Source organism: Trichechus manatus, unplaced genomic scaffold (assembly GCF_000243295.1).
Source record: "Trichechus manatus latirostris isolate Lorelei unplaced genomic scaffold, TriManLat1.0 scaffold00010, whole genome shotgun sequence".
In the NCBI taxonomy this organism is placed as follows: domain Eukaryota; kingdom Metazoa; phylum Chordata; class Mammalia; order Sirenia; family Trichechidae; genus Trichechus; species Trichechus manatus.
In genome coordinates, this window is record NW_004443946.1 from 25523564 (window position 1) to 25542582 (window position 19019).

At 45.7% G+C, this 19019-nt stretch overlaps 1 protein-coding gene across 1 annotated transcript in view; it reads right to left on the minus strand.

Moving 5' to 3' along the window:
- The window catches only part of DPF3 (double PHD fingers 3), a 137017-nt gene that overhangs the window by 41756 nt on the left and 76242 nt on the right, over nt 1–19019 (minus strand). Inside the window, exons 6-7 of the mRNA XM_023726118.1 lie at nt 14549–14644; nt 1841–1919 (exon numbers count right to left, since the gene is read on the minus strand). Coding sequence (XP_023581886.1) covers nt 1841–1919; nt 14549–14644 — 175 coding nt within the window. The remainder of the gene's footprint in view (nt 1–1840; nt 1920–14548; nt 14645–19019) is intronic.

Sequence of the window (19019 nt, forward strand, 5' to 3'; positions counted from 1 at the left end):
GAGCTTGGAGGAAGCTGTGATTGAAGCACTTTGCCCCAAAAGTAGGGAACCAGGCAAGAGAGGCACACCCACAAAGGGGGCTTCATGGAGATAATATGTGAAGAGGTAGGCTTCAGAGGCAAAGGGTGAGAGAGGAATGGGGAGGTGGGTGAAGCAAAAGAAAAAGGCACACAGGGTGTGTTTGGGAACAGATGGATTATTATTGGCTGGAAATCCAATGAAAGCTGTAGAGATAGAGCAAAAAGTAATCCCACTATCTATGATAGCAGAATCCCACTGTCTGTGGTCACATAATGCAAATAAACTTTTTAAAAGAGGAATAGGGTGGCAATGCCTCAGTTCCACAGCAGCTGTTGGCTTGCTTACTAGATGGGCTGCTCCAGCCAGATGAGACTAGAAAGCCTGCTTCCCAGGGGTCTGAGGACCCTTCCCAGCACACAGTCCCAGAACCATAGTCCCCCTAGGAGTAGCATGCTTGGGCTTTTATGCATCAGGACAAAACTGAACCCTACCCAGGAAGCAAGACCCAGGGAAAGCAGACCCCTCTGGGCATTGCCAGGTGCCATCAGACCCTCTGCCCTGCTCCCTGTTCGTTCTGGAACAGAATTGCTTCGGGTGGAGATGTTACCTGCCAGAGTCGTCTCAGCAATGATATCTGCATAGTGTATTAAGCAGCCAAATAGGGGTCATGGAGTTTGAGTTCTTGTAGCAAAATGTTCTCCAACCAGCTGTCAACCCAGCCGGGACAGAACAACTTTTTGAAATCCAGGGGCCAGTGAAGAGGGAGGAAAAAGGCACCAATCCCGACTTACTCCCTGTGCCCCTCCCTTCCCCTGGTCCTCTCCCTGCCTTCACAGAGAATCTACAAACACTGGCAAGATGTAGGGGTGACCAGGGTGCCAGAGTCAGGCCTGAGCTGCCCCCTGCCATTCTCACTGCAGCCCCTCCTCTCCGATCGCACGGTCTGCGTCCTCAGAGAGAAGAAGACAAAGGAAGATCAACAGAGAGTGCGGTGTGAGTGCCGCCCTCACCATGGAATCAGCAGATGGTGCCCGATGCAGTGCAAAGACAACTAGGGCAAGGATTTTAAACCCACCACCCAGCGCTCTGGCAGGTGAGGAAGAAACAAGCTCTCTCGAGGCTGACGGCCATCCTTCCTAAAGCTGACAGCTTCTTGAGGTCCACCCACCTCCACTTGCCCTAGGACCAGCGACTCCTCTCCCTCAGCCCCTCCCTGCTGTGTCTGCCGACCCTGAACCCAGGAGCCAGGCAGCCGCTTGTCAAAAAGATGTTTCTGAAGCAAGCGAGAAAGGCTGGAGATGGATCGAGGGACATTTATTAAACTAAGTCGTCGTCAGAAAAGATTCATAATTTCCTAACTGTAGGAAAGGAGAGGGAGAGAGGAAATTAAAAGGGAACAAATGAAAAGTCACAAGAGCCAAGTACTTTTGTCGGAGGTTTTTGAGTTATGCTTTTGTTTGTAACTCTCTGAAACAGAGAAAGAAATAGGGGATGAAGCTTAAAGGAGACAGAGAGAGTGAAGGAGAGAGAGGAGGAGGAAAACAGAGGGCACTGCTGGAGAGAGGCGCGAGGCATCAAAGGCTGGGAGGCTGCTCTCACTTGCTTCCCCTTCGTGCAGAAACACCCCAGGGCTAGAAGCAGCAGCAAGAGGAGGTGGTGACTGCAGTGGAGTTGACAGGCATGCAAGCCAGGGTTGCTGGCCCAAAGAGGAGGTAGTGAGTGAGCCTGAGGCTGCCCGGGGAAAACAGCCAAGGAAGGTCAGGGGAGCACGGGGCTGGGAGGGGGCAGACGAAGGAAGGCGGGATCGGCCAGTACTTACTGTCACAGACGTAAGGTTTGTCTTGGTCTTCCTGAGAGGCAGCGTCATGCCTCCTCCTGCCACCCGCAGAGCCACGAGCCTGGGGAGACATTGGGGATATCGGGATGCTTGTTATTGAGCACGTGCTACATGAGGCCCTGAACACCTGCCTCGTATCACCTCATTTGATCTTCATAAACAACATGAGTACTAATATTAACCCCATTTTACAGATGAGGAAACTGAGGCCCAGAGAGTTTAGGTAACTTGCCCCAAATCACTCAGCTACTCACCTGTATTATCTTATTAAATCTTCACAACTCCATGCGGTAAGTGCTATTGTTATTAGATGCAGTGGAATTGGTTCCAACTCATAGCAATCCTATGTACAACAGAACAAAACACTACCTGTTTCTGTGCCATCCTTACAATCGTTGCTGTGTTTGACCCCATTGTTGCAGCAACTGTGTCAATTTATTTCGTTGAGGGTCTTTCCCTTTTTTGCTGATCCTCTACTTTATCAAGCATGATGTCCTTCTCCAGGGACTGGTTCTTACTGATAACATGCCTAAAGTACGTGAGATGAAGTCTTGCCATCCTTGTTTCTAAGGAGCATTCTGGCTGTACTTCTTCCAAGACAGACCTCTGGCAGTCCATGGAATAGTCAATATTCTTCACCAATATCATAATTGGAATGCATAAATTCTTCTTTGGTCTTCCTTATCCATCGTCCAGCTTTCACATACGTATGAGGTGATTGAAAATACCATGGCTTGGGTCAGGTGTACTTTGTCCTCAAAGTCACATCTTTGCTTTTTAACACTTTAAAGAGGTCTTTTGCAGCAGGCTTGCCCAATGCAATACGTTGTTTGATTTCTTGACTGTTGCTTTCATGGGCATTGTTTGTGGATCCAAGTCAAATGAAATTGTTGACAACTTCAATCTTTTCTCCATTTATCATGATGTTGCTTACTGGTCCAGTTGTGAGGATTTTTGTTGTCTTTGTGTTGAGGTGTCATCCACACTGAAGCTGTAGTCTTTGCTCTTCATCAGTAAGCGCTTCAAGTCCTCTCGCTTTCAGCAAGCAAGTTTATGTCATCTGCATATCCCAGGTTGTTAATGTCTTCCTCCAATCCTGATACTGTGTTCTTCTTCATATAGTTCAGCTTCTTGGATTATTTACTCAGCGTACAGATTTTATAAGTATGGTGAAAGGATGCAACCCTGACGTACACCTTTCCTGATTTTAAACCATGCAGTAACCCCTTGCTCTGTTTGAATGACTGCCTCTTGGTCTATAGACAGGTTCCATATGAGCACAATTAAGTGTTCTGAAATTCCCAGTCTTTGCAATGTGATCCATAATTTTTTATGATCCATACAGTCGAATGCCTTTGCATAGTCAATAAAACACAGGTAAACATCTTTCTGGTATTCTCTACTTTCAGCCAAGATCCATCTGACATCAGCAATGATATCCCCCTTTCCAGGTCCTCTTCTGAATCCAGCTTGAATTTCTGGCACTTCCCTGTCGATGTACTACTGCAACAATTTTTTAATGATCTTCAACAAAATTTTGCTTGTGTGTAATATTAATGATATTGTTCGATAATGTCCGCATTCTGTTGGATCACCTTTCTTTGGAATGGACACAAATATGGATCTCTTCCAGTCAGTTAGTCAGGTAGCTGTCTTTTAAATTTCTTGGCATAGACCAGTGAGCACTTCCAGATGAATGAGGTACTATTATTATCCCCATTATACAGATCAGGAAACTGAGGCAACAGAGAGGTTAAGTAGTTGACCCAAGGTCACTCAGCTAATAAGTGCAGAGCCAGAATATAAACTCAGGACCATCTGGCTGAAAAGCCTTTATCTATGGAATTCTCCTATACTGCTGTTGTGCTAAGAATCTCTTCCTCCAGCTCCTGAGCCTTCCAGCTTCATTGACACAGAGTGAAGATGCCAACTCTATTTCCCACAGCTGATCAACTGATGGGCCTGTTAGGAGCAAGTCCTGATGGGGCAAGAAGGTAACTGCAGTGGTAGCCCCGGGCTCCTGTGTTCACCCCCACCCACCAAGTGTCCGGAGGAGCCAGCCAGTCCTGTCATTCAGGCCCAAGGCATGAGAAGGGGCTCAAGGGGAGCTCCCAGCCCCACTCTAGCTTGCTCAACTCTGGCGAGTGGCTTTGGCTGTGACCTCCCTTTGTGGTCTGCCTTGGGCCTCTAGCCAGTGAGGGAGACCTTGGCACCTCACTGTCCCCTAGGGCTGACTCCTGATTAGGCATCTCCTATGACCCTGCAGGCATCTCTAGAAAGGGTCAGCATGACCTGGGAAGGGAGGGCAGCAGGGTGAACTCTACCCTTAAGAATAAAAGAGACCAGCCACAGAGGGAGCTGGCAGCTATGCAGCCCCTTCGACAGTGGCTATAAGAACTTGGCAAGGTTTATTTTTAAACCTTTGTAAGTCCCACACTGGTCATGTGGGTAGCATCCTAGCCTCCCCCAGGCCATTCTTTGGTAATGAGCAGCAGTAAACTCCCAACCAAGAAAAGGGCCTGCTGAGATCTTTGGAGACAGAGAAGAAGGGGCAGCAGATGAGAAATAAAACATGGCAGCAGCCTGGGCTGGAGGGGAAATGGGGCAGTCCCAGGGACCTGCCTGGAACAGTGGCCCTGGGGACTTCACAGTGGAAAGGCCCGTACCCTAGGTCTGAGGTGCTTACACACGCACATACTCACATATTCTTTCTCACACACACATACACTCACATACTCTCACACACACACACTCACTGGGGGCATCACAGTGGAAAGGCCTATACCTTGGGTCTGAGGTGCTTATATGCACACGCACACACTCACACATACTGGGGATTTTGTAGTGGAAAAACATATACCCTGGGTCTGAGGTGCTTACACATATGCTTGCACACACATACATATTCTTTCTCACACACATACAGTTACATACTCTTACACACGCATATTCTCTTTCTCACTCACCGGGGACTTTGCAGTGGAAAGGCCTGTAACCCAGGTCTGAGGTGCTTACACATACACACACTCACTAACATACCTCACACACATACACATACTCACTGGGGACTCTGCAGTGGAAAAGCCTGTACCCTGGGTCAAAGGTGCTTACACATACACTCACATACTCACAAATACACACACACACACACACACACACACACACACATACTCTCTCTCACACACACTGTCTCTCTCACATATACACTCACTGGAGACTTCACAGTAGAAAGGCCTGTGCCTCAGGTCTAAGGTGACACACTCATATATACTAACGTATACTCACACACACACTCACATACATACACTCAAATATACTCACACACACTAACTGGGGACTTCCAAGTGGAAAGACCTGTACTCCAGGCCTGCAATGCTCACACACTCTCACAAAACACACACGTCACAATCAATACCACCTGCCAAGCTACCACCTCTGCCACCTCCTCAGCTTGTCTCTCTCCAAAACAAATTACACAATCCCATCTCCCTCCCACGGGTCTTTCCTTCTCTCTGCCTCCCACCACCCACCCCCTGCACACACTGACAGGCGCACCCTCCTCCCCACGCCCTCATTACTCAGGCTTGACCCGAATAGCGAGCTGTGAGGCACTGGCAGTCACCCCAAGGCACTGACAGGCCTCCCCGCCTGCCCACAGTGCCTCTGCCAAGGGTGGTCACCCTCAGCCGCCCTCACCCCACCCCCACCTCGGTGAAGCCAGGGACAGCTTGACGTGTGCAGCTCGAAGCCCTGTCACAGCCGCCTCTGAGCAGGTGAAAGCAAGTCAAGCAGAATGACGGAGGCAACGGCAGACTCAGGGAAGGGGCTGTCTGTGAGAGACTAAAAATACCACAGGGGAAAAAGGAGGAGATGTGCAGCGCTGGAAGCACGTGGGCTTCTGGGGCAGCAGCCAGAAGCGGGTCGGGTCCTGCTGAGAGTCAGGGTTTAATTTCACTCTGCAATGCTGGCCAGCAGGGCAACTCTTTGCTCCCCATGACCCCCTGAGCCTCAATTTCCTCAGCTCCAAAATGGGGGACATGGCTGTGGGGCGTTTGAGGGCCCATACAAGGGATTCCTCCTGTGGCAGTAGCATTCTAAGTCTCCTAGAATATCTCAGGCTTGGAAACTCGGAATCCTACTTGTCTTACTCAAATGTCACCTCCTCAGAGAAGACCTCCCTGCTCAACTGCTTAAAATGCCCCTCATACCTTCTCCATTGTTCTCTTTCCCCTTCCACTGCCCTATGTTTCCTCACAGCCCTTAGCATTATCTGACATATTATACATGTATTGGCTTACTTGATTTTCTGTCTCCCCGACATAGGGTAGAAAACCATAAACCAATTACCATTATGTCGAGTTGATCGCTACTCATGGTGGCCCTAAGCGTGTCAGAGTAGAACTGTGCTCCATAGTGTTTTCAATGGCTGAATTTTTGGAAGTAGATTGCCAAGCCTTTCTTCTAAGATACTTCCAATACTTCAGTTAGCAGGCAAGCATGTTAACTGTTTGCACCAGCAAGAGACTCCTACATAAGAGAACATGTCTATTTGGGCCACCAGTATACTCGGTACTTGGCACAGGGCCAGGCTAATAAGAAGCACTTAATAAACATCTGCTGAATAAGTGAATCAATCAATCAAGCAGTCAGTCAGTGAGTCAATCATCTTTGGTTCTTCTTCTTTGTCCTCTAGATCCAGTTCCTGTTGTTTCTTCTGTCAAAGGCCATCTTAGGCTTTTCTAGTCCACACCCTAATCCAGGAACTCATCAGATGACCCTTGAACTGTTCAAAGAACACACTAGCTGGTGTTCTATCTCCACATTGCCCTGCCCAATCCATCCTGCATGACTCCCAGGCCAATGAAACAAAAGGGATGAAAGACAGGAACCCATGGTCATTCATTCATTCACACATTCATTCATTACCACCTAAAGCCCACTTACACCTCCAATGGCAACCTAGTACCAATCCCATTAGGTTCACCCCATGATCATACCTACATCCATGTCTTTGTTTTTATTTATCGCTGTCATGGACCAGCCTCCCCTCTGCCCATCCACATCTAATCCATTTGTAGCCTCACTAGCATCCCACTCCTCCAAGAATCTTCCTCTTGCTACATTAAGCTCAGACAGACCTAGGTTTAATCATGGCTGGGTATCTTTGGATAAGTTAGTTCTCTGAACTTTAGTCTCCTCAGCTGTAAAACGGGCATAGCAACACCCATATTGTAGAGTTATTGAGAGGTATTAAGGGTGTAGAGTTACTAAGGGTGTGTGAAACCACAAAAAATAGCACTAAATCTACAGGAAGTGCTTAGTAAATTATTTTCCCTTCCTCACCCAAATTGATATCCCTCCCCCGACCCTCTGAATTGGGTTAGTACACAGTCAGAAGCCTGCTGTTTTCCAATTGCATCATGGGTATTAGTATCTTTCCCCAGTTTGATTCTAAGGTCCTTAAGGGCAAAAATGTCATTTAATACTTTATTATGAACCCACTACACTTAGCACTATGCTGGCATGTAGCATGCAAAGCTCTTTCACATATATTAGTTCAGTTAATTTTCACAATAACTCTATGAGCAAGACCCTATGAACAGTGTTATTATTCCCATTTGGCATTTGATGAAACAAGTTCTGAGAGAGTTCATGATTCATCTATAGTCCCAGAGCCAAGCAGGACCTATGTCTCTAGACTGTTATAAACATCTTTGAAGCTAACTGTCCAAAAAAAAACCCATCCTCCCCCTCTGAGAACTGCCCACCCTACCCACTCTTCCCCACTTCACCTCCCATTCACACACTGGTGGGCATGGCCACCATGTTTTACCATATGCCCCTACTCCACTGGCCACAGTTGACTGGCTCAGGAGTAGACAGTTGACCCAAGCTGTGTCAATCAGGTTCTACCTCTGAGGGACTGGGAATTGGGATATAGGGGCCCTAGTTAGTACAGGCCACTTGAACTGGAGACCTGTAAATTCAAGAGCTGTGGGGTGCCACGTCTGGCCATGTACACAGGGAAGCAGGGGAGTCAGTTTTCAGAGAGAATAATGAAGGTGGAAGAAGTAGAGACCAGAAGCTGCCTGGGTTTCTGACTCTTTCCTGAGGTTTAGATCTTCGATGATTGTTCATATCTGGGGCAATGGCTCAGTAGCTTTTCAAATAGTTCCCATTTTTGCTTAAGCCAGTTTGAATGAATTTGTTTCCTGCACCTAAAAGACCCTGGACTAGGAAAGACTCCTAAGCAGAGAGCTCTGTGTAAGTCAGATAGTGGTCCAGGGATCCCTTTAAGGGTGGCTGCAATGTCAGAACTATTTTCACAATCAGGCTGAGACATTATTTGCCTTTTTCACACACTCACAAGTATACAGTGGAGCTTTCCAGAGGCTACATGGCATGCAATGATGTTATCACTTTGTGGGCTCATGTACTCTCGAGTTTTTTTAATTTTTTGCTTTAATTTCTAATATGATAAATACCTGTGGTTATAACCCACAAAAACAAAAGCTTTAGAGGCTCTCAATAATTTTTAAAACTATAAAGAGTTTCTGATACCAAAAAATGTGAGAACCACTGTGAGAACCACTGCTCTACACCCTTGCTATTTAAAGTGTGGTCCTCAGACAGCAGCACGAGGGAGCACCACCCAGGAGATTGTTAAAAAAGCAGGATCTCTGTCCCCACCCTCCAGTCCTGACCCGTTGCCGATTCCAACTCATAGCAACCCTGTAGGCAGAGGCCTAACTGGGGGTGGGGGTGGGGCGCCCCAAGTAGGGTATGTGTCCTGGGCTTCAACTGTGTGCTCTGGGCGCCACCTGAGGTAGTATGGGGAAGTTCTACTCTGTCCTATAGGGTCGCTGTGAGTCGGAATCAAGTTGATGGCAACGGGTTTTTTTTTTGTTGTTTTTTTGTTTTTTTTGTGGGGAGGGGGAGGTTGGTATTGGCCGTCACAGTTTCCATCACCAGCTGTGAGAGATCATTCAGCAATTTAACACTAATTGCCCTAGGCACTATTTTCCATAGTTAGGCCCCTGCATGTAGGGCAGACTTGAGCTGCCCTGTAGGGTTTCCAAGGTTGTAATCTTTAAGGAAGCAGACTGCCACATCTTTCTCCCGCCAAGTGGCTGGTGGGTTCCAGCTGTGGACCTTTCAGTTAGTAGCAGAGTGTTTAACCATTGTTAACACTAGGGCTCCACCCTCCAGACCGGCTGCATCAGAATATGCATGTGATTCAAATGCACATTCAAGATTGAAAAGCACCGGACTATACCACAGTTCATCAATAAATACTAACTGAATGATTGATTGATAACACTCACATGGATGACTCAGAGGCATTTCATGAATTTTAAAGAGCTTTGATTTCTTGGGTTAAAGTTACCATAGACACAATCACTAATTGTATCCCTCAGGGGATACCCATTGTTAAACCTCCAAAAGTCATTCCCTTTACTTGCATCTTCCTAAAAATAATAACTAGCACTCAAAATTGTCTGTGTATTATTACTCCCTTTTTACTGATGAGGAAACTGAGGCAGAGTACTTATACAGTTGGGCCAAAGTCATAGAGGTTACATAATTGGAAATTCAAACAAGGCAGAGCCTGTTCTCTTAATTATTAACCTTAGGCCTGGGTTCCTCACACTTCAATGTGCACACAAATCACCTGGGGGGTCTTATTAAAATGCAGACTCTAATTCAGTCTGTCTAGGGTGGAGCCTGAGGTCCATTTCAAGCAAGCTCCCAGGTGATGCTGATCTGTGGTCCAGGGACCTCACTTTGAGGATGGCCTTAGACTGCGTCTCAATAGAACTAGGAGTGATTGTTCTCCAGTAGCCAGCAGCAGCTTGCATACACCACTTGCGTAGGTCAGTGAGAAACAGCTTATGGGGGCAGTCGTGGTTCAGTGGTAGAATTCTCACCTTCCACGCAGGAGACTTGAATTCTGGATTCCCGGCCAATGCACCTCATGTGCAGCCACCACCTGTCTGTCAGTGGAGGTTTGCGTGTTGCTATGATGCTAAACAGGATACAATAGAGCTTCCAGACTGAGACAGGCTAAGAAGAAAGGTCTGGTGATCTACTTTCAAAAATCAAACCGGAAAAAAAAAGATGCCGTCAAGTCGATTCTGACTCATAATGACCCTATAGGAGAGAGTAGAGCTGCCCCATAGGTTTTCCAAGGAGCGACTGGTGGATTCAAACTGCCAACATTTTGGTTAGCAGCCAAACTCTTAACCACTGTGCTACCAGGGCTTCTTCCAAACATCAGCCAGTGAAAACACTATGGATCACAAGGGTCAGATTCGCAACCGATCATGACGATGGCATAGGATGGGGATGGGTTTTGATCCACTGCACATGGAGTCACCATGATCTGGGGGCCAACTGGGGGTTAGCTCCATGGCAGCTACCAAGAGACAGCTTAACTGAGGCTGGGTGAAGCAGCTTCACAAACTTATTCTAGCACAGACGGACCCACCCACTCCCCTCCAGGCCCTCCTGTAGCTCCCACCATGGGGGACATATGACCACAACACCACTGCACATCAGAGAGCCGTTCAGCTGCCCCTCGGCAGCATCAGGAGGGCCTGGAGCTAGGCTAGGCTCATCCAGCCCCCTCACTGTGTTCAAGCCTTCTCTCAGCTCCTATAAAGCTGAAATACAACTTTTCTTTCTTTTTCCGTCATACCATCATTCATTCAACAAGCTGACCATTGGCTACATGCTAGGTGCTGGGCCAGGCATTAATCTGGACAGTTAAAGACAGCATGACTCCACGGAAAGAGCGCAGACCTGTGTTCAATTCCTGGCTTCTTCCTTCTTAGGTTAGGTGACCTCGAGCAAGTTACTTAACCTCCCTGGGAGCAATTACACCAACTGATGGGAATAAAATAAGCAGTATCGGCCAAGAGAAATATAATGTGGGCCATAATGTCATTTTAAAATCCCCAGTAGCCACAATTAAAAAAAAAAAAAAAGTGAAAAAAAAAACAGTGGCAATTAATTTTAATAATTTATTTAACTCAACAGATCCAAAATATTACCATTTCGGTATGTAACCAATATTAAAAAAAATTATTAATGAGATATTTTTTATTATTTTTTCATACAGTCTTCAAAATCCGGTGTGTATTTTACATTTACAGCACATTTCAATTTGGATTAGCTACATTTCAAGCACTCAAAAGCCACATATAGCCAGTGGCTACCATAATGGAAAGCGCAGAAAAACAGAATGTAGCATAAAGTACCTGGGACAAGGTCATCACTGTCTATATGGTAGCTATTATTGTAAAAAGCCCTACCACATTGCTAGGTGTATAGTAAGTGCTCCATAAATGACTGCTACTGCTGATGTTCTTACAGAGAGACCCCCCATTCATATTCAGGCTGTAAGCACAATCTTCTAGATTTAGGTTGGGAGTAGAGAAGATGTAAAGAGGACCATTTTCTACAATCCGCTCTAGTAAGTTTGCTTTGGGGTCAGGGAAGCAATAGAAGCAGACTGGGAGGTGCACAGTCTTGGAGCTTACAAAAGGTCCAGTAACTCCAAGTTCTAAATTCTCCTTTAATGATAGAATTGGATATTCATTATTTTGTAACCCCCAAGGAAATAATGAGTCTAGGCGAGTTCATCAATGTCTGCTAAAACCAATTAGGCGCAAAGGTGATGGGGATCTCTATGAGGGAAGAATCACGGCTACAACACCCAAACCCACTGGTCAATGTTAACACCACTAAAAATAGCACAACTGGACAATATTGGCCTCCTGATGTGACGCAATAAGAAGTGCACATCACCATCCATCTAGGCAAGATCCTTGCCCTCCCCAAAAAATATTTACACACCCACACACATCCTGAATCTAATCAAGCCTCTAATCTAACTACCTGTTTTCAGGAAATAAAAGAGATGGCGGAACACATTAACAACACCAAGAGGATCCACTTCACCAAATCTAGAATATGGGAAATTCTACAAGACAAACAACTCAAGTTCTTCAAGAACTAAATGGCATGGAGGGAAAAAACGTGTGTGGTAGGGTGTGGGGAGGAGGAGGTATGTTATGGAATAAGAGACCTACGTTTCATAACAACTGTAAAATGGCATTTTTGAGAAACTGTCCAGCACTTGCTTTCAAAAACTCAAGCAAAACAAAACAAAAAAAAAAAACATACAAGTCAACAAAAAAGTGGGAGAAGGAAATAGATGAGACAAAGTAGTCAAAATATTGATAACTGATGAAGCTGGGTGACAGCTTATATAGAGAGCTGCCGTGAGAGAGATGCCCTGACCGGACAGAAATTCCAGCTCCTGCCAACAGATGGGAGCATCTTTGCTCACAGTGTAGGTAGTGCTGGGCTACTTGCATCAGTCCCCTGGGGAACTTGCTTTTTAATATGGTTTTCCAAGTCCTACCCCAACCAACCATACCAAACCCACTGCCGTCGGGTCAGAGTAGAACTGCCCCATAGGGTTTCCAAGACTGTAAATCTTTACAGAGGCAGACTGCCACATCTTTCTCCCTCGGAGTGGGTAGTGGGTTTGAACCACTGACCTTTTGGTTAGCTTTAACCACCGCACCACCAGAGCTCCTTAGTCCTACCCCAGACCTGCAAAATCAGAATTTCTGAGTCCTGGGACTCTGCATTTTAATAAATGTTCTCCTGATGAATTTAATGAGCAATAAGTGTCATCGGTTGAATTGTGTCTTCCAAAAAGATATGTCCAAGTCCTAGCCCCTGGTACATGTGAATGTGACCTTATTTGAAAATAGGGTCTTTGCAGATGTAATCAAGTTAAAATGAGGTTATTAGGGTGGACTCTAATCCAGTATGACTGGCGTCTTTATAAGAAGAGGAGAGGAGACACAGAAACAGAGAAATAGGGAGAACACCGCATGAAAACGGAAGCAGAGATTGGAGTGATTGGTCAAAAACCAAGGAACTCCAAGGATTGCCAGCTGTTGCCAGAAGCTAGAAGAGAAGCATGAAAGAGATTCTCCCTCAGAGTCCTCAGAAGGAACCAACCCTGCTGACACCTTGATTTCGGACTTCTAGCCTCTAGATCCTCACTTCTAAGGAGCATTCTGGCTGTACTTCCTCCAAGACAGATTGTTCATTCTCCTGGAAGCCTGTGGTATATTCGATATTCTTCACCAACACCATAATTCAAAGGCGTCAATTCTTCTGTCTTCCTTTTTCATTGTCCAGCTTTCCCATGCACATGAGGTGATTGAAAATACTCTTTAGAAGCAAGGATGGCGAGACTTGGACATGTTATCAGGAGGGAACAATCCCTGGAGACAGACATCATGCTTGGTAAAAAGTAGAGGTTCAGAGGAAAAGAGGAAGGCTCTCAATAAGATGGATTGACACAGTGGCTACAACAATGGGCTCAAACAGCAACAACTGAGGATGGTGCAGGACTGAGCAACATTTCGTTCTGTTATGCGTAGGAACGCTATGAGTCGGACCCACTCGTCGGTACCTAACAGAACAACAGCCTCCAGAACTGTGAGAGAATAAATTTCTGTTGTTTTAAGCCACCCAGTTTGTGGGACACTAATACACTGACGCTGAGAACCACAGGTGTAGAAAGGCTGGCCATAATTATCACCGGACCCAAACCTCTTATCCATGGCAGGGGTAAGGTCCTTGCCTACAGCCTGAAGGAGACAGATCTTCAGGCAAAAGAGAATTAATTCTCTAAGAGGAGAGCAACAGTTTTCCCCTGGAGGCCTCTCTCCACCTGGTTGTTGTCAAATGCCCTTGCAGAGCCCTGAAGGTGACCACAGAAAGCCCCTTTGGGCTTGTACACAGGGACTCTGGAGAACCAACCTGAACACCCAAAAGCACCACACAGGCTGGCTCCCCCTATCAGGGACCACTCTCTTGTTTTCATTCCTTCCACTATCAATTTCCCCTTTCAGCTACCTCCGGGGTTTCTGACCTTTCCTTGCCACATACCAGGGCCACAACCTCGAAAAGCCATGCCAAAAATGCTTGGAAAACCTCCCCATGTTTTCCTGGCACGCGCCTACTCTCTGCCCAGTTTGTTGCACCCCAAAGCAGGTGTCCTGCTACTGTCATTCTGGGGCAGCCCCAGGGTTAACAAGGCAAGAAACTTTCAGCCTTCTTTTATGACCCGAATAATGCCTACAAAGAGCCCCTGGGTGGCACAAACGGTTAATGCCCCTCAGCTGCTAATCAAAGCGTTGGAGGCTAGAATCCACCCAGAGGCACTTCAGAAGGAAGGTCTGGAGATCTACTTTTGAAAAACCAGCCGTTGAAAACCCGATGGAGCACAGCTCTACTCTGACACACATGGGGTTACCATAAGTCAGAATGGACTCCACGGCAACTGGTTTGATACATACAACAGACACACTCTCCCATCCTCCACCCTTACTCTGACCCTACCCATCAACCCTTCCCTGACCTGCAGGGTCTGCTCAGTGAGGCACTCTCTGCCCCTTCTCTCTCTTGCAAGCTCTAAACTCTTCCAGGCTGTGCCCTAGGACTAGAGCTTTCTGGAGTTTTACTTTATGTGTATTCTTCAAGAAAGACCATAGACATGACCTCGATCTAGTTGCACAAGTACTTTGCACCTAGGAATTGATTGTTTGCCTAGTCTCACCCTCCTTCATCACTTCCCTCCCTCATAGTTCCCCAACTTACCCGTCCTCTGGTCCTATTCTTTCGCTTGGGAATATCCTCTTCTAAATCCTCTTCTTCGTTCCCCTCTTCTACATTTTCATCATTTTCCAAAACCCTCTGAAATAACAAGAAAATACATAAAAGGACTGAGAAATAAAGGGCAAAGGAGAAAATCATCAGAGAGTAACATTAGGGGATTTGTTTTGGATGCTACCATGCTTGGAAAGCTGGGTCTCTGAAATGTTGCCTGAGTTTGATCTCTTGGTGGTACCAACCCTCTCCCACACCCTTGGATCCCTTCCAGCCAAGTCCCCCCAGAACACTGACCTTTTTAAACTCTTTTTGCCCATGAAAACAGATTTCAACAACATACCTAACCATATAATTATCAGAATACTCTGGTAGAGGGACTTTCCTACATGGGGCCAAGACGTTTGGTTAAAATTTATTTTCTTTAATGTAACATTTCCCTTTGTTCCTGAAGGGCCACCTCAGAAATATGAAAATATGTTTCTCCTTTCCCTGCTACTCTGGAATCCTGCCCTATTTGATGAAAACAAGTAACTTCCTGCTCCTTTAACCAGAATTTGACATTAATGTGTTGTTCATAATAATCCATTATTATTTTTTAAGAAAAATTGATTTTCATTACAGCACATTACTTGTAATGGAACTTAAAGATCATGAATTCCATTACCTCTCCCCAACAGCCCTGTGAGTCACAGTGCAGCATAGAATCCGATTTCCATTTTAACAGGTGAGGACACTGAGGCTGAAAACAGTTTTACCTGCTCAAGATCATACAGAGAATCTATGACCAAAGCCAGGTCAGGATTTGTCAGCTCAGAATTTTCCTTCATTTCTCAGCCCTTGTGATAATTCCAAGGTGTGTTTATGGTATATACTTCATGTAAGGTCCTGAGCACTTTATTCCTTTGAGGGGAGGGAAGAGGAGAGGAGGAAGTAGGGTGTGTATCTCTAGCTTTAAGGGCAGGATAAAAGATTGTGGGAGAGGATCCAGCATCCCACAAGGACCGTGGGCATGGCGCTTACTGGACTCCATGTCATGGGCCCTGGGTTTTTTACTTGGCTCCCTCTGTGACCTTGGGTAAGTCATCATCTCTTCATACCTCAGTTTCCCCACTTACAAGATAGGGATTCATTTGTTCATTCCATCAGCAGACATTTATCTAGGGTGGACTACATGACAGGCACTGTGCTAGGCAAGCCTCAAAATGGCTACAGTCCTGGCCCCAAATGGACTTTAGTCTAGTGAGGGAAAGGCAATTTTAGACAACATACATAACTATATAATTACAGCTGGTATAAAAACAGTGACAGGCAAGTTCAAAATGCTATGAGAGTGTGCTAGAAGGGAATTTTACCTAACCTGAGGGTCAGGTAAGGTTTCCCTGAGGAAGTGACCTAAGGAGGTCGAAATCTGAAAGATGAGCAACAGTAGTCTTGTAAATGGGAAGAGAAGGGAGGAGAGAGAACAGCATGAGCAAAACACTTAAGGCAGGGAGAAGAACATGTCTTGTCCGGAGAGCAGAAAGAGGCCAATGTGACCAGAACCCGGAGGCTCAGGGAGAGACTGGCATAACATGAGTCTAGAAAAGGAGGCAGGTACCAAGTTATACAGGATAACAACATCCACCCACCCTTTGGTGATGGTACAAAAATCACATAACCCATGAAGAGGCTTAGACAGTAACACTCACTGTACTGACATCTGGTATCCCCATCACAGTTCCAGTGGCCTTCTGGGCATTCTTTGGCCTGTCCTCAAAGCTGGAAGCCCAGGAGTACATTAGTCAGTAATCTTCTCCTACTGCCTCTTGCCAGAGAGTTCTGCCCCAATCACGGTCAGGATAATGCTAAGTTCCAAATTCCTTCCAAAGAACTCAAAACAGGTCAAAAAAGTTCTTCTCTGGTTTCTCTACTATGTTTATTTGGGAAGGCACCAGCTGACAGCACTTACAAGTCTCTGAGCCAACTTTAGCCATCTAACAGAGAACTAGCACTATCTGCGGGACACAACCTCCAGCCCAGAGCTAGGAAACTTTGGGCCAGGTCCAGAGCAAGCCTCCTAGCCTGTCTTGTCAAAATTTATTTTCTTGGCTTTCCGAAACTGCAGGTGGGAACAGTAGAGAAAGTCAAGCAAGGCGATGACAGGTCAAATACTCTGTGATATTCAGTAAAAAGATGGGATGTAAATATGAGGAGTCCACAGGTGGTACAAACATTTAACATATGCTTGGCTGTTAACCAAAAGGTTGGAGGTTCAAGTCCACTCACAGGCAACTCAGAAGAAAGGCCTGTTGATCTATTTCCAAAAAAATCAGCCGTTGAAAACCCTATGGAGCACAGCTCTACTCTGACACACACGGGGTCACCGTAAGTCAGAGTTGACTTGATGGCAACTAGTGTTTTTACTGGTTTAAATATGAGGCATTATCTGACAGGGATCACAACAGAGGGTCCTGGACAGAGCTGGAGAAAAATGTAGAACAAAATTCTAACTCACAAAAAAAGACCAGATTTACTGGCCTGACAGAGACTGGAGAAAACCCTGAGAGTATGGCCCCCGGACACCCTTTTAGTTCAGTAATGAAGTCACTCCCGAGGTTCACCATTCAGCCAAAGATTAGACAGGCCCATAAAACAAAACGAGACTAATGGGGCACAACAGTCCAGGGACAAGGTCTAGAAGGCAGGAGGGGACAGGAAAGCTGGTAATAGGGAACCCAAGGTTGAAAAGGGACAGTGTTGACATGTCGTGGGGTTGTTAACCAGTGTCGTAAAACAATATGTGTACTAACTGTTTAACGAGAAACTATTTGTTCTGTAAACCTTCATCTAAAGTACAATAAAAAATAAAACTAAAAAAATAAATATGAGGCATTGTTATTATGAGTGTTGTTGCTGTTCGTATAGCCATCTTGTAAACTTTCTGGGTTTTGAAGTCATTTAATCATGGTAAGCGCCTTGATTTTCAAGGTCATTGCCTCTTACATCACAGTACAACTTTGACTCCACTCTCATTTTGCCCGCAATGTGGACTCTGGGTTGGGAGTTGAAAAACTGGTGAAGGCAGTTCAGCCAGCCTAGAAGTGACACATAGTCTCAATGTCCAGGTGTAAGGTGACTTCTCCCAGAGGTTCTATCCCTTCCTCTTCCCATCTGCTTCCCTGTGGCTTAGAACCAGTCTGTGCTTCAGGCCTTAGTCGTGATAGCAGCTTCCCCAATGTGTTTGCATTTGTCACAACGCAGAAGCTTCTCTGCGTAACTCAGGAGGAGCCAGGAGCTCCTAATGAACAAAGCTAATATTCAGGGTTCAGGAAAAAGACAGAAGGTCCTGTACTTGGAGTGAAGGGCAGGGGTGGGTGGTCCAATTACAGATACAACTTGCATTCCCTGCCCAAGGACATTAGGGGGAAATAAATATTCTTTTTAAAACAACTTTTCTCCCTGTTATTCTAAACACTCCTTATAGTGATAACAATGGTTTGTGGTTGTGTTGAAGGGGAAAAAAAGGAACTTTTTTAAAACTCCATTATCTCTGGCTTGGAATACAGCAAAAACCTCATAACATTTCTTTCCTTCTACTATTGGCCCCACATCCAATCTCCTCTCCATGCAATAGCCAGAGGGATCTTTATGAAACACAAATTCGCTGCACTCATTCAAATCCCCCAATGGCTTCCTTTTTAGCTTCTCATAAAAATCAAAAGCCCATTCCATGGCCTGTGAGGCCTGCATGGTCTGGCCCCTGCCCACCTCTCCAACTCCATCCTGGGCTCTTCTCCCCTGGTACCGTGCTCTGGCCACACAGGCTTCTGTTGGTCCTTTCAACACAACAAGCTCTGAGCTATCTCAGGGCCTTCAACCATGCTGTTTCTCTGTTCAGAAAGCTCCTCCCTGGGATTCTCACTTTGCTGACTCTTCTCATCTCATAGGACTGAGATTAAACTCCTATCTCCCTTAGGACTCTACCTGAAATCTGTCCCTCCTCTTATACTGAATCTTCTAACCCTGATTGTTCTTTTCATAGCATTTATCCTGATTGGCAATTATTTTATTTGTTTGTTTGTTTACTTTTTCTCTGTCTGCATCAGGGTTGTATCCTTTCACCATACTTATTCAGTTTGTATGCTGAGCAAATAATCCAAGAAGCTGGACTATAGGAAGAAGAACACGGCATCAGGATTGGAGGAAGACTTGTTAACAATCTGCAATATGCAGATGACACAACCTTGCTAGCTGAAAGCAAAGAGGACTTGAAGCACTTACTGACGAAGATTAAAGACTACAGCTTTAGTATAGATTATACCTCAACATAAAGAAAACAAAAATCCTCACAACTGGACCAATAAGCAACATCAAGATAAACGGAGAAAAGATTGAAGTTGTCAAGGATTTCATTTCACTTGGATCCACAGTCAATGCCCATGGAAGCAGAAGTCAAGAAATCAAGCAACGTATTGCAGTG